This window comes from Muntiacus reevesi, chromosome 22 (genome assembly GCF_963930625.1).
Source record: "Muntiacus reevesi chromosome 22, mMunRee1.1, whole genome shotgun sequence".
In the NCBI taxonomy this organism is placed as follows: Eukaryota; Metazoa; Chordata; class Mammalia; order Artiodactyla; family Cervidae; genus Muntiacus; species Muntiacus reevesi.
In genome coordinates this window covers 15,691,642-15,706,999 of record NC_089270.1, presented here as the reverse complement: position 1 = coordinate 15,706,999, position 15,358 = coordinate 15,691,642, and the positions used below count along the sequence as shown (strand labels likewise).

The 15,358-nt window shown below is 35.8% G+C and overlaps 1 protein-coding gene across 3 annotated transcripts in view; it reads right to left on the bottom strand.

Moving 5' to 3' along the window:
- The window catches only part of MAPK10 (mitogen-activated protein kinase 10), a 164,171-nt gene that overhangs the window by 50,294 nt on the left and 98,519 nt on the right, over positions 1-15,358 (bottom strand). For 2 of the 3 annotated variants that reach the window (XM_065914234.1, XM_065914235.1), the window contains exons 8-9: positions 10,906-11,088; positions 5,985-6,109 (exon numbers count right to left, since the gene is read on the bottom strand). In XM_065914234.1, the coding sequence (XP_065770306.1) occupies positions 5,985-6,109; positions 10,906-11,088 (308 nt within the window). The remainder of the gene's footprint in view (positions 1-5,984; positions 6,110-10,905; positions 11,089-15,358) is intronic. The other variant, XM_065914236.1, reaches the window with a different exon arrangement.

Here is a 15,358-nt window from a genome sequence, read left to right as displayed (position 1 = left end):
ATTTTAGTGATTTTTTTAAAAATGTAGAGTATTTCTATAGTTTCTTGACCAGCTCCTCTTTTTCAACAAATATATCTATTTTTCAGAACATCAAAAGGTAGCAAAGGCTTGAGCAGACTTCCCTGATGGCTCAGTCAGTAAAGAATCTGCCTGCAATGCAGGAGACCTGGGTTCGATCCCTGAGTCAGGAAGATCCCCTGGAGAAGGAAATGGCAACTCACTCCAGTGTTCTTGCCTGGAGAATCCCATGGACAGAGGAGTTTGACAGGCTACAGTCTATGGGGCTGCAGAGTCAGACATGACTGACTCACACACACACACACACACACACACACACACACACACACACAAAGAGCAAAGGCATGCAAGTAAAAATCATAATAGTAATAGTAATGATTATGAGAATAAGAATTTGTGTGATATTTACTGGTTACCAAGCACTGTACAAAGTACTTTATTTACATTAGCTCTAAATTCCTGAAGAACACTCTACAATATGTATGATTATTCTCCATTTCTAGTTAAGAAAACAGAGCTGAGACAAGAAGCTTGAACTAGGCCAGCTTGTAAGTGACAGAACAGGAATTCAAACCTAATGCATCTTTCCACATCTGTGATGATGCAAACAACTCAATAAATGGCATTTATGTCTGATATCAAACTCTTCTTAATGAATACTGAAACAGTGAGAATACCTCCCAATCGTTTCATGAAAAAGTATTGACAGTAAATGTGGCCTTTGTGTTTGAGGAACATATTTTTCTGTTGCTCTGAACATTGCTTGAATAAGAACTTGCTAATAATCTGAACAGTTCTAACTTCAAATTTGATGTTCTGTTACACAAAGAGATGAATATTAACCTTGACATTCAACTTTTTACACTTTCAACTTCATTGTTACATGAATAATTTTCTCTCTTAGCGTTATGACAGCATTCATATGCTCTTCTCTTTTCAGTTTGGTACTTTGGCACTTTTGGAAACGTGATAAGATAGCTTGTAGTATGATTAACTGATTAATACACATAGCATTTCTCTACCCTCTATTTTTCCTGAAGACATCATATTCTTTTGCACTTTCTCCTTTATTTCCCTCTATTTGCCCCTCTTTTCCTCCAAAGAAGCTTAGTTTGGCAATATTGAAATGACTGAGAAAAAGATTCTAGCCTTATAAGCACCCTAAATTTGATCTTTCTATACTTGAGAGGAATTTTTCATAAGAAGTTAAAATTAATTTAAGAACCCATTGAAACTATTCATTAATATGATGTTATAGATTCTAAGCAACTGTCTCTTTTATAGGCAACATAATTACCAGTGAATTACAAATACAGACTTTATGACTCCAATTAAACTCTAGGCCACAATCCATTAAAAACATATTATACACATTACATTACATGAAAGGAAAAATATATATGCAACATGATTCCAGCTATCAAAATAACTGAGCAGTAATTTCAAATAATTTATGTTTATCTAAAATTTCATCAGCATAACCTCAAAAATTATGAGGAAAAAAAATCATGCTTAATTTTCACATATGTCTACATCATATTTTCTCTTATTTCATTATTTCATTCTACCCCAGGAATATATTTGAAGTATTTCCCAAGAATGAGAGATTGGAAGAGATTCTAGTTTTCAGTTGTAAGAACACTAGTTTTTTCAGTTTTAAGAGCATTAGAATTAAACTAAGAATATTTAATTTTAGGGATTTTATTTAGAAAAGGCAGAAGAACCAGAGATAAAATTGCCAATAACCGTTGGATCATAGAAAAAGCAAGAGAATTCCGTAAAAACATCTATGTCTGTTTTATTGACTATGCTAAAGCCTTTAACTGTGTGGGTTACAACAAACTGTGGAAAATTCTTAAAGAGATGAGAATACCAGACCCCATACCTGCCTACTGCAAAACCTGTATGCAGGTCAAGAAGCAACAGTTAGAACTAGACATGGAAACGTGGGCTAGTTCAAAACTGGGAAAGGACTGTAAAGGCTGTATATTAACCCTCTGCTTATTTAACTTATATGCAGAGTACATCATGAGAAATGCCAGGCTGGATGAAGCATAAGTTGAAATCAAGATTGCCGGGAGGAATATCAATAACCTCAGCTATGCAGATGACACTACCTTAATGGCAGAAAGCAAACAGGAACTAAAGAGCCTCTTAATGAAGGTGAGAGAGGAGACTGAAAAAGTTGGCTTAAAACTCAGCAGTCAAAAAACGATGATCATGGCATCTGGTCCCATCACTTCATGGCAAATAGATGGGTAAAGAGTGAAAACAGTGTCAGACTTTATTTTCTTGGGTTCCACAATAACTGCAGATGGTGACTGCAACCATGAAATTAAAAGATGCTTGCTCCTTGGAAGAAAAGCTATGACCAACCTAGACAGCATATTAAAAAGCATAGACATTACTTTGCCAACAAAGGTCTGTGTAGTCAAAGCTATGGTTTTTCCAGTAGTCATGTATGGATGTGAGAGTTGGACCATAAAGAAAGTTGAGCACTGAAGAATTGATACTTCTGAACTGTGGTGTTGGAAAAACTCTCGAGAGTCCCTTGGACTGCAAGGAGAACAAACTAGTCAGTCCCAAAGGAAATCAGTCCTGAATATGCGTTGGAAGGACTGATCTGAAGCTGAAGCTCCAATACTTTGGCCACCTGATGCAAAGAACTGACTCTTTAGAAAAGACCCTGATACTGGAGAAGGTTGAAATCAGGAGGTGAAGGGGACGACAGAGGACAAGATGGTTGGATGCCATCACTGACTTGATGCACATGAGTTTGAGCAAACTCCAGGAGTAGGCTATAGACAGGGAAGCCTGGTGTGCTGCAGTCCATGGGGTCGCAAAGAGTCAGAGATGACTATGCAAAACTGAACTGAACTGAACTAAACTGAGTTGAAAGTCTAGAAAAATATTAACTGCAAATTAACATAAGAATAAATTGGAAATAAATAGGTAGTATCAAGGGTTCACTTGCTACATTCTGTGTACACTTCTTAAAAACTCTTAAGGCAACTGCAGTGATTCTTACATTATGAGTTCAGGAGAAAAGATTTGCTTCCAAGTGTTGAGTCTATAGTATTGGTTTTACTCATCAAACTGTATAGCTGTGTATCCTTTGCGCTGTGCTGTGCTTAGCTGTTCAGTCATGTCCAACTCTTTGCAACCCCATGGACTGTAGCCTGCCAGACTCCTCTGTTCATAGGGATTCTCCAGGCAAGAATACTGGAGTGGGTTACCTTGCCCTCCTCCAGGGGATCTTCCCAACACAGGAATCAAACCAGGGTCTTCTGCATTGCAGGTGGATTCTTTACCAGCTGAACTATGAGGGAAGCTCATGCATCCTTTAGAAAACATATAAAATAGAAATACAGGCAGGAGGAGAAGGGGACGACAGAGGATGAGATGATTGGATGGCATCACTGATTCAATGGACGTGAGTTGGAGCAAGCTCCAGGAGAAGGTGAACGACAGGGAAGCCTGGTGTGCTGCAGTCCATAGGGTCTCAAAGAGTCGGACACAGCTGATTGACTGAACAACAAAATTTTGTAAAAATCAAGTCAAGTGACTAAAATTAATTTGAAGCAAATTAAAATTTCACCATCATTGTAAAGCTGCTTAAGAAAGAAGGTCTTAAGAAAATGCTAGAATGTTATACCTCAGTTTCCACACAGGAAAGTCATTTATCACTGAACTACTTTCTCAGAAATTTTGTAATGCTTAAGAACTGAGTTACTATGAAAAGTTGCTTTTTAAATATTATGTCCATAAAGTTTGATTCTACCTGATCTTTATTATCGTCCTTTAGCTCTCAATTGCCCAGTAAAGAAGGGATGAGAATTAATGCCAGCTTGAGCCTAGCATCTCTGACACAGTGAAGCAGAACAAAAAAGCCAAAAAAAGCAAGCTTTGGCTGGGCCAGAATAACTTGGTGCATAGTGAAGTTCACAAGAAAACAAATAGAAGGAGTATTTCAAATAGAAAATTAATGACCAATTCAAACAAAGTAATTTGAAGGTACTATGAAAGGTACTAAAGGAAAATGAGATCATTTAGCACAGGTTTTCAAAGAATGTGAGATTTTGATGGGAGAAGGTAACACTGTTGATAGTAAAGTTTAAAAGAGGGACAGAAGGACATTCCTATTGGGAGGCCTATTGAACATACACGCGCAAAACAATAGCCCTGTTTCCTGAGCAGCCCAGGATCTACTCAGAGAAAAGGAGATAGGCAAAAAATTAAAGAGTTATGCTTCTGAGAATATTCTTATACTGTGTCTCAGTGGAAAATATGGAGATATACCTTCCTATGACAGTCAACTTAGAACCAACCTGAGACAGTGGCCTTATTGAAATACCCAATTTTTCTTATCTAATTTATGCAAAGCTTCACGAAGGCACCAATGGCCTAGTAAACGCTTTACAATCTAAATGTTCTGCTTTTGCACAATGAAGGAAACTATAGGCAAGGTGAAAAGACAGCCTTCAGAATGGGAGAGAACAACAGCAAATGAAACAACTGACAAAGAATTCATCTCCAAAACATACAAGGAGCTTGTGCAGCTCAATACCAGAAAATCGAACACCCAATCAAGAAGTGGGCAAAATACTTAAACAGACTTATCCAAAGGAGATATGCAGATGGCTAATAAACACATGAAAAAGATGCTCAATATCACTCAGTATTAGAGAAATACAAATCAAAACCACAATGAGGTATCCTCTCATGCCGGTCAGAAAGGTCATCATGGAAAAGGCTACAAACAGTAAATGCTGGAGAGAGTGTGGAAAAAAGGGAACCCTCTTACACTCACTGTTGGTGGGAATGCAATCTGGTACAGCCACTTGAGAGAACAGTGAGGAGATTCCTAAAAAAACTGGGAACAAAACTGCCATACGATCCAGCAATCCCACTGTTGGGCATATACCCTGAGGAAACCAGAACTGAAAGAGACACATGCACCCCATTCATGTAACCCAACATGCATAGTGTTCATTGCAACACTATTTACAATAGCTAGGACATGGAAGCAACCTAGATGCCCATCAGCAGATGAATGGATAAGGAAGTTGTGGTACATATACACAATGGAGTATTACTCAGTTATAAAAAGGAATCTATTAGAATCAGTTCTAATAAGGTGGATGAAATTAGAGTCCATTATATAGAGTGAAGTAAGTCAGGAGAAAGACAAATACTGTATATTAACACATATATATGGAATTTAGAAAGAAAGTAATGATGATCTATACAAGGCAGCAAAGGAGACACAGATTTTAAGAACAGACTTTTCGACTTAGTGGGAGAAGGGAAGGGTGGGATGATTTGAGAGAACAGCACTGAAACATGTACATTACCATATATAAAACAGATGACGAGTACAAGCTCGATGCATGAAGCCAGTGCTCTGGGACAACCCAGAGGGATAGGGTGGGGAGAGATGTGGGGGGCAGGAGGGTTCAAGATGGGGGGGACACATGTATACCTGTGACTGATTCAAGTAGATGTATGGCAAAAACCATCACGGTTTCGTAATTATCCTTCAATTAAAATAAATAAGTTAATTAAAAAGAATACATGTTCTTAGTACCACAGTTTATTAAAACCAGGCACCTGATCAGAACAGAGGCAAAGAGACTTATCCTCTATTACATCAAGAGAGACTGATCATTAAACATAAAGAAGAGATACTAGTAGTGTTAATAATTTAACAAAAACTAGTGGAAGCATGTCATGAATAGCCAAGGTGTTGGACTGAATCACATTTCACATAGGAAATCCTGAAAAAGAAATGCAACTCAAGACACAGGTTGAAGAAAATAACTTTTAGAAGGGAAGATAGTAGCTTTGTGACTTAGGAATTTTATGAGAATTCTTTTGGATTCTAACTCTCTTTCATTGCACACCGTGGAGCACCCAGTTACTATGATTTGCTTGTGGAGAGAAAATAAAACAAGCCTAAACCTTACCGCCTCCACTTCAGCAGGGTCGTACCAGACATTGATGTATGGATGTTGTAAGGCATCATCCACTGATATCCTTTTTGCTGGGTCAATCACTAGCATCTTTGACAGCAAGTCTCTGGCTTGGCTGGCTGAAAAAAAAATGAACGAGGAAAAAAATTTGTTAAATTTTGATTTTGGCAAGGAAATATTTTGGAGGGAAAAATATTTTTTAAAAAGTCAATTAGCACCTTCCTTCCAAACATCAGCTAATTTCACCAAGTGTTTAGGGAAACGCAAAATGAAACAATGAAATATTTTTTATCCATCAAATATGCACAAATAAAACATGGCATAATATTCAATAATCTCATTCATGTTAGCTGCAGTGTAAATTGATAAAGATTTTTTTAAAGGACACATTTGGGAGTATTTTTTAAAATTTTAAATGTGAATACCTTATGACCCAACAGTTGCACTTGTAGGTATACAGTCTAGAGAAACAATTGCACATGCTCAGGAAAAGCATCCAGAAAAGATGCTCACTGAATCATTGGTCAAGGATTAAGCATTTTAAACAATCTAAATGCTGCTGTTTTCAGTCACTAAGTCATGTTCAACTCTTTGCAACCCCATGGACTGCAGCACACCAGACTTCCCTGTCCTTCACCATCGCCTGGAGTTTGCTCAAATTCATGTCCCATTGAGTTGGTGATGCTATCTAACTATCTCATTCTCTGCCACCGCCTTCTCCTCCTGCCTTCTATCTTTCCCAGCATCAGGGTCTTTTCCAATGAGTCAGCTCTTCTCATCAGGTGGCCAAAGTATTGGAGCTTCAGCATCAGTCCTTCCAATGAATGTTTGGGGCTGCTTTCCTTTAGGATTGACTGGTTTGATCTCCTTGCAGTCCAAAGGACTCTCAAGAGTCATCCACCTGTACCAATTAGGTTTGGCAGCTTTAAACCTGACAGGCTACAGTCCATGGGGTCACAAAGTGTCAGACATGACTGAGCAACTTTCATTTTCATATGCATTCACATGGACGTGGTATTAAGTCAAAAAATAACTGCAGAATGACCCATAGATCCTGATGCTACTGTATAAATCTGCCTCTTCCCAATAAAACAACAAACATTTCTCTCGCTCTTTATTTATGGATGTAAATGCATAGAAAAATTCTGCAAGAATCATAGACAAATTGAAAATCATAGGTACCTCTGAGAGGAAGAAAATTTGTACATGCATTGCTTGCATAATTAAAAATAAACTTAAAAGAACTGTTTTTTAAAATGAAATGAAGTGAGTGTACACCACTCATTTTAAAACTTCAGAGCTGCAAAAAAGGACAAAGCAGTATCTAGAAGGAGGCAAGGAAGTTATAGGTGACTTTTTGAGAATGGGAGAGATAATGAGGACTTTAATGGGAGCAGAAGCTTCAAGGATAGAGAGAAGGGGGCAAATCTGAGAGAAAAAACCCATAAGACTTAGTAACCAAATTGATGCAGGGAATCTTGTTTATTTATTAAATATTCAATTTATTAAATATACATCAACTACTGTGTGCCAGGTACAGTTTCAGATGCTAGGGATACAAAAAATTTGCACAGTGATAATCAGTAAATGTATTTATTTAATAACATTGTTGAGTGAAGTGTATTAGTTGCTCAGTCATGTATGACTGTGTGTGTGTGACCCCATGGACTATAGCCATCAGGTTCCTCTGACCATGGGTTTTTCCAGGCAAGAATACTGGAGTGGGTAGCCATTCCTTTCTCCAGAGGATATTCCCAACCCAGGGATCAAACCATGGTCTCCTGCATCACAGGTGGATTCTTTACCATCTAAGACACCAGGGAAGCCCCTAACTCTTCTAAAGGATGCTCTAAACATATCCAAAAATACATAAAATGTTTCAGAAAATAAGGATCCAAACCGATTTGGAAATTTTTTATGATGAAAATATTCAATTTATTCAAAACATGGCAAAACTTCAAATTAAAGAAAGTAAAGTCTAAACTGGTTTGCTAAATTAGGAAAAAGGCAGTGTGTTTGAATTCATGAATATGTACCAACTTTTAATTAGCAATTGTTTATTATTAATGAAATATGGTTAATTATAAAGTTTTGAAATTACATAAAACATAAAATCCAACCTTCCCCACCATCTGGAAGCAATCATTCTTATTATTAATGTATTCCCTTCTAGTTTTATGTACTTCTTCATAATTTTTATTATATTAGATTTAAAATGTGGCAATCTATTTTTCACATTTATAGCATTTGCATTTCTTGTGTTATTACATTTTAATAAAATATTCACATTTATTTATACTAATTATATATTTTTAAAAATCACTAGTTAAATTACTGGAAGATTTTTTATTTCTGTTAGTCATTTTCTGGGGATCGCAATTCTAAACACTTAATTTCTGCTACTTCCAAACTGACACTTTGAAGTTCACAAGAATGACAAAAGTACAGAAATACACAATGATTTTCAGTATTAGTTTCTCTGATTGTTAACCTAACAGGTCTATGTCTATTTCATTGGCTCAAGACCTCTTTGATTTGTAACTGATTTTATACCCAGACTCACACACTCCACAGGTTCTCATATCACCCACATTTCTGCTCTTGGAAGAGTAAGGGTTGGGGTGGTCTCCTCATCAATAGGAGAATGAACTACTGGAACACCAAATCATCTCACCAAGAAACAATCATCAACACCGTTTGTAAGGGACAAAATGAGGAAGAGGAAAAGAGTTTAATTCTTCATTTTCCATTCTTTTGTTTGCAAGTAAATGTCTTACGCTCTTTAATAATGGTAGAATAAATCCTTCCCTTTGATTATTTGTGTAATTCTTTATAATTTGTTGATTTTGTATTGCAATTATAATTTAATAATTATAAAATTCAGAGCGTGGCAGAGGTAGCTGAAGGGAGAAACCCAACTGTCCAACGAAAGTGTCACAAACACAGAAACAACACTACTTAATTTAAAAGCTACCAGATGAAAGTCTGGAGAAGACAATATGACCCTGGGAAGTTGTAACACTATGTTTTGGTTTCTCAATCTCATTTAATTCTATATTAACCATAAATTAAGCCTGTACATTTAATCTGTAACTAATTAATTGTCCACTGAACATTTGCAGTAAAATTTCATAATTATGTGTCCTTTTGGGGGGATTCCCTAATAGCTCAGTTGGTAAAGAATCCGCCTGCAATGCAGGAAATCCCGGTTCGATTCCTGGGTTGGGAAGATCCGCTGAAGAAGGGATAGGCTACTCACTCCAGTATTCTTGGGCTTCCCTTGTGGCTCAGCTGGTAAAGAATCCACCTGCAATGCGGGAGACCTGGGTTTGATCCCTGGGTTGGGAAGATCCCCTGGAGAAGGGAAAGGCTCCCCACTCCAGTATTCTGGCCTGGAGAATTCCATGCACTGTAAAGTCCATGGGGTTGCAGGGGAAGCTGAAGTTCCAATACTTTGACCACGTGATGTGAAGAGCCAACTCATTGGAAAAGACCCTGATACTGTGAAAGATTGAAGGCAAAAGGAGAAGAGGGTAGAAGAGGATAAGATGGTTAGATAGCATCACTGACTCAATGCATGTGAATTTGAGCAAATTCCAAGAGATAGAGGACAGAGGAGCCTGGTGTGCTGCAGTCCATGGGGTCACAAAGAGTCAGAGACAACATAGCAACTGAATAGCAACATAGATCCCCTGGAAATAATGATTTTATAATTGATAAATATTAATTATTATTTTTATATCTAACAGTTACTGAGCATTTAGTGTGAGACAGGCAGTGTTCTAAGCGCTTGACAAATTATTCAACTAACCCTCCCAATGATCCTATAAGAGACACTTCCTGCTTTAGTTTGTTAAAGAAGGTACAGAAAGGTTAGATAACTTGCCCAGGTTCACAGAGATTTTAAGGGATAGGATTCCTTTCCCCAGCAAAGGAAAAAAATCAGATTTGCTTCATATCCCCAATTTCTGAAATGTCCTAAGTTAGAATAGGAATTAAAATATTAAAATATTGCTTATATTATACTTTATACCTTGCCTAATTTATTCTGTCTTCAGTCCTATAAAGAAGTCGTTATGATTCCTGTTTTGTGGGTAAGAAATTAAGATTCATTACTAAAGTCCATAATGGCAGACATAGTAGTAGAAAAAATTACTTATTAATGAAAGTATTTATGTTGAAAACAAAATGTGAAAGTAAAAATTTCATTTGTCACTCTAAAATAAAAAATAGTGGTTAAGCATTTAGTAAAATATAAATAAAACTCAAACATCTATAGTTTCAAGACTTTTTTTTAAATTTTTTTTTTTTTTTTCAGTGGGTTTTGTCATACATTGATATGAATCAGCCATAGAGTTACACGTATTCCCCATCCCGATCCCCCCTCCCACCTCCCTAATGAAAACCTTGTGTTTAAAATATTTTCCAGAATATAAAAATAACTGGAACAATTGCTTCAATGTATATATAATGTTGTTCTTTTAGCATTAACATTGCAAAATAATTTTAGATCCTAAATAAGCCCATGAATAGTTAACCCCTACCACTGTCACACACTTTATTGCTAGTCTTCTCTCTAGATAACCAGAAAATTTTTAAATCCTTGATTACTCTCCCTTTGTAAGGAGGATCTTCTAGAAATACCTCTTCTTAAATTGAGGTTGTTGTTCAGTTGCTAAGTCATGTCCGACTCTTTGCGACCCCATGGATTGCAGCATGACAGGCTTTCCTATCATTCACTATCTCCCTAAGTTTGCTCAAACTCATGTCCATTGAGTCAGTGATGCCATCCAACCATCTCATCCCCTGTCGCCTCCTTCTCCTCTTGCGCTCAATTTTCCCAGCATCGGGAGAGGTGTCTCTATGGTCTGCATCACCCACGCAGTGGTTCTGAAGTTATCCCTGAAGGGCTTACCTTTGAGTTTATTGTGCTCAGAGTCCGCTGGGAAGAGGGAATCTGGAAAGAGCTTGGGGAAGGTGAGTCCTGCATACTTGGGCCGATTCTCCACATAGTTTCTTACGGTGGGTTGCAATTTCTTCATGAATTCTGGACATGGTGTTCCTAGTTGCTCAATAACCTTATTCCACTGGTCAATATCTGAGAATTGAATAGTTAAGGGCAAAAACAAGTGCAGGCCACCAGCTCTTGCCTTTCACTAGTTGGGAGACTAACTGCTTCTCAGAATTCTGAACAGTCAATAACACAAGTGAAGTTTTAAAAAAACAACAAAGGACAAAAATATAAAATCAGATTGTCAGGCAGTGAATCCTCCTGGAATTTTAAATTCACTTTGAGAACACATACACTTTTGAGAAATTAGCCTTACATAACAAAATATAATATCATGAAATATGTTTTGGGTTGTGTCAATGGTAAGGTATTTAAATAACACAAGAATTTCTTTTATTGAGTTAGACTTCTATATAGCCATGTAATTTGGAAGAGAAAAATTACAATGACACATAATAATATTATCATTAAATTAATCCAATCATTTATTTTCTAAAAATGAGAGATGAATAAATATTTTATTAGACTCATCTATATTTTTCTTAAATTCTTTATAAGATTCTTTTTTCCTCTGGTTCGCTAGAAAATGGGAAATTTCCTTGTCTGTTAATTTTTTTGACTCATGCACATTACAAATAGAATCAGTATGATAATAACTCATTACCTCTTCAGCAAAGACTTAAAAGATTCTGTTTATCAAAGCAGTTGCAGTTTCATACCCATTTTGTTACTTCTGATAATAGTACCTTGTATCCTGAATATTGTAATATTCAATGAAATATGAAGGTAAACATAGGATGTTCAATTCAAGGCAGATTTCATCCGAGTGCCTGTGTTTCAAAAGCATGTTAAACATGGGGAATTTTACAAGAAAAACATTACCTCTCTATGAAAACTAGTACTCCCAAAACTGGGGGTCTTTGACACTGATTGAGATTTTCTTTTTCATCTTTCATAGATATTTGATATGTCAGAGCTTGGGAATGATAAATACCACTCACGAAAACTCTAAATAGTCAACTGGAAGAAGTTGATTTCAAATAGATTTCCTTGCCATGTGTCAGTGAAAGACAGAGGCCTTAGAAATTCTGAAATCCAATACCACAGGCAGAGTTCTCTCCAATGTTGCTAATTCTATAACTCTATCTTTAAAGTTAATTCATTTCTGCTAATGCAATTTGTGACAGGTCGGGGAATGTTACTATAATATTATTTAATTAAGATTTGTAAAATTGTTACCCCCAGTTTTTCTATAGCATTGAACTAAAAAAGATGGACAGTCCTGACAAAAGACAAAATTAACTATATTTAACAAAAATAAATATGTAATGTAATGTAGATAAGTGACTGAACAAAGGTAAAACCAAGCTAATTTGCAAATGCTCTTTTATTTCTCTTATAATCTAGCTGAATAAAATTTAAATTATATATCCTCTCAGTTATTAGGATGAAAAAAAGTATGACTGTGTAATATCAAGAAATGAAGTAAGGGAGGGAAAAACTGAAGAATATTCCTTTACAAAATGATAGAAATAATTAAACAAGAACATCTCTCAAAAATTCATCTCAGTTACCATGTGTATGAGAATATATAGTAGTAAATGAGAATCATTAGGAATAAAGTAAAAAAACGCAAAAGATTAGAGTTAAAGATTACTTTTAGACAAAAACTTATGTTAGTACTATGGATAATAGGTAAACTAGAATTACTTAGATATATTTTAAATAGAAAACATTGATACAGTTAAATAAACCTCAATGCTTATACTGTAAATTATGAAAAGAGATCTACTATTTAATACAGTTAAGTTATCATGTCCTAACAAGACATTATTTAATCAGTGGTCAAGCTTCTTGAGAATTCTAAAGATTTGATCAGGGCAAAGAAGTTATCAGATTTTCTGTAAAGGAATCTTCTAACAAAGTTAGCAAAGTATTTCCAACATACTAGTATAGTTATATTTAGCTAGCAGTATGGTGGCTCAGATGGTAAACAATTTGCCTATCATGCAGGAGACCCAGGTTTGATCCCTGGGTAGGAAGATCCCCTGGAGAAGGGAATGGTTACCCACTCCGGTATTCTTGCCTGGAGAATTCCATGAACAGAGGAGCCTGACAGGTTACAGTCCATGGGGTCACTAAGAGTCGGACACTACTGAGTGACTAATACTTGACACAGTTATTTAATTAAAAAGTGAATTGTTTTTAAAGTAACATTTCCAAAACAATTGCACGTTTTTTTTTACAGTAAAGTTTCAGAAAAAGTGAAAGTCATTCAATCGTGTCCGACTTTCTGCAACCCAATGGACAATATAGTCCATGGAATTCTCCAGGCCAGAATATTGGAGTGGGTTACCGTTCCCTTCTCCAAGGCATCTTCCCAACCCGTGAATTGAACCCATGCCTCCCACATTGCAGGCAGATTCTTTACCAGCTGAGCCACCAGGGAAGTTTAAGGAGAGTCAAACGTTCTGGAATTAATTAAACAAGAACTATTAAAGTGTTTCTTATTAAAAGTTATAAATAAAGTCTCTAGAAGCACTCAGCATATCTTCCTACCTTAGATCACTCTTTAGATGAAACACTGTTATGGTCCTTGATGTAATGGTTTACCAAAAAGAAACATTAATCTTTATTATCGGCAATGAAATGCTTGATTGTTCTAACTGTAAATATGTGGTATAGTCATCTTTAAAATTGGGTGCCTTTATTTTATCCAATCCATTTCAAGCTCTTTCTTCCCAAAAACATGACTAGTACATTTAAGCACTAAGAACTTGTTTTACAGGCATTCACAGGATTGCATCATTAACAACTATGTACCGAGTTAACCATGTGAGTTTTCTCTATAATCATAATTAAACAAATACAATCCAATACTAGAAATAATATTTCCTGGCTTTAAACCCAGGACTTGTTCCAAGGATTCCAGTAAGAAAAAAGAGCAAGTCTGGAACTGATGGAGTAAATATGACTTTAATTTTGCCATAAAATTGATCGTATGCTTGTCAGAGGCAATCCCTCTTAAAGAATGCCTCTGAAACTGCTTCCTTAATCTATTAGGCCAACTTATTCACATAAAACAACTAACTTTATTAACATTTAAATAGAAAATAAAGTGATACATTTTAAAAGAATTTTTTAATCATCAGATTTCCACAATGATTATACTTTTAAAAGTACAGAAAATATTAACTAGGTTTTTATGATTATGTTAATTTAAAATAGTAAGTATTTTTTAAAAGAATAACCAAAATTATTTTTGTAAAACAATTTCTCTGCTTTAGAACACTAATAAGTCATCATTTTTCTACTATATGAGTAAGGATATGAATACCTACAGATTCCAGCATGTGTCGTCATCAGAAAAGCAAAAAATGCATATTTTTGATCTACTAGTTCAGAAATCATCATACAACATAATTATCAAATGTATTTAATAAAAACTTTAAAATGTCATCTAGCAGAAATTACTTGACAATATTCTCATCTAGTTCTAAATTCACTACATAAAGACAGTCATAAAAAGTTTGGTTTCTCAAATAGAGTATGATAAGATAATGCACAACTATTTACTACTAACATCTTCAATAAGTAGTATTGTAATAGATGAAAGAAACCAAGTATGGATTATAAAACTGATTATTTGAAATCCTAAGATTGGAAACCATTCCAGCTAATTTTTGACAGTTAGCCAAGAACTTACATTTAATGTCCTCCTTTTACATTAACTTCCTTGGTTAAGAAACTTCCTAAAATATATAACAAACTGCCTTGAGCCTAATGTATGAATAATGCCTTACTGTTCTCTGGATATTTGGGGTCATAATTTATACCATGTACATTTAAGCTTTCAGAGGCTACCAAGTGGAATCAAGTGGCTTCCCTGGCGGCTCAAATGGTAAAGCATCTGCCTGCAATGCAGGAGACCCGGGTTCAATCCCTGGGTTGGGAAGATCCCCTGGAGAAGGAAATGGCAACCCACTCCAGTATCCTTGCCTGGAAAACCCCATGGACAGAGGAGGCTGGTAGGCTACAGTCCATGGGGTCACAAAAAGTCGGATGTGACTGAGCAACTTCACTTTCTTTCAAGTGGGATCATAAAGTGCTGTTTAGTGGCTTCATTTTACTATGCCCTTTGAATTATTTTATCTCTGTTTTGTTTTTCCATTGATTACTTTTTCTTATGATGAATATGGTTTCAAGAGTTAACACCTTTCTGAATTCAGATTTGCTTTTTACTCTGCTCTATGCCTGATATTCAATGTTCGGTGCAAAAATGTTGACATCTATTCACAACCTAAAGAATATCAGTGTTTGTCCCCAAATTCTTAACTATGCTTTTAAAGATAATATT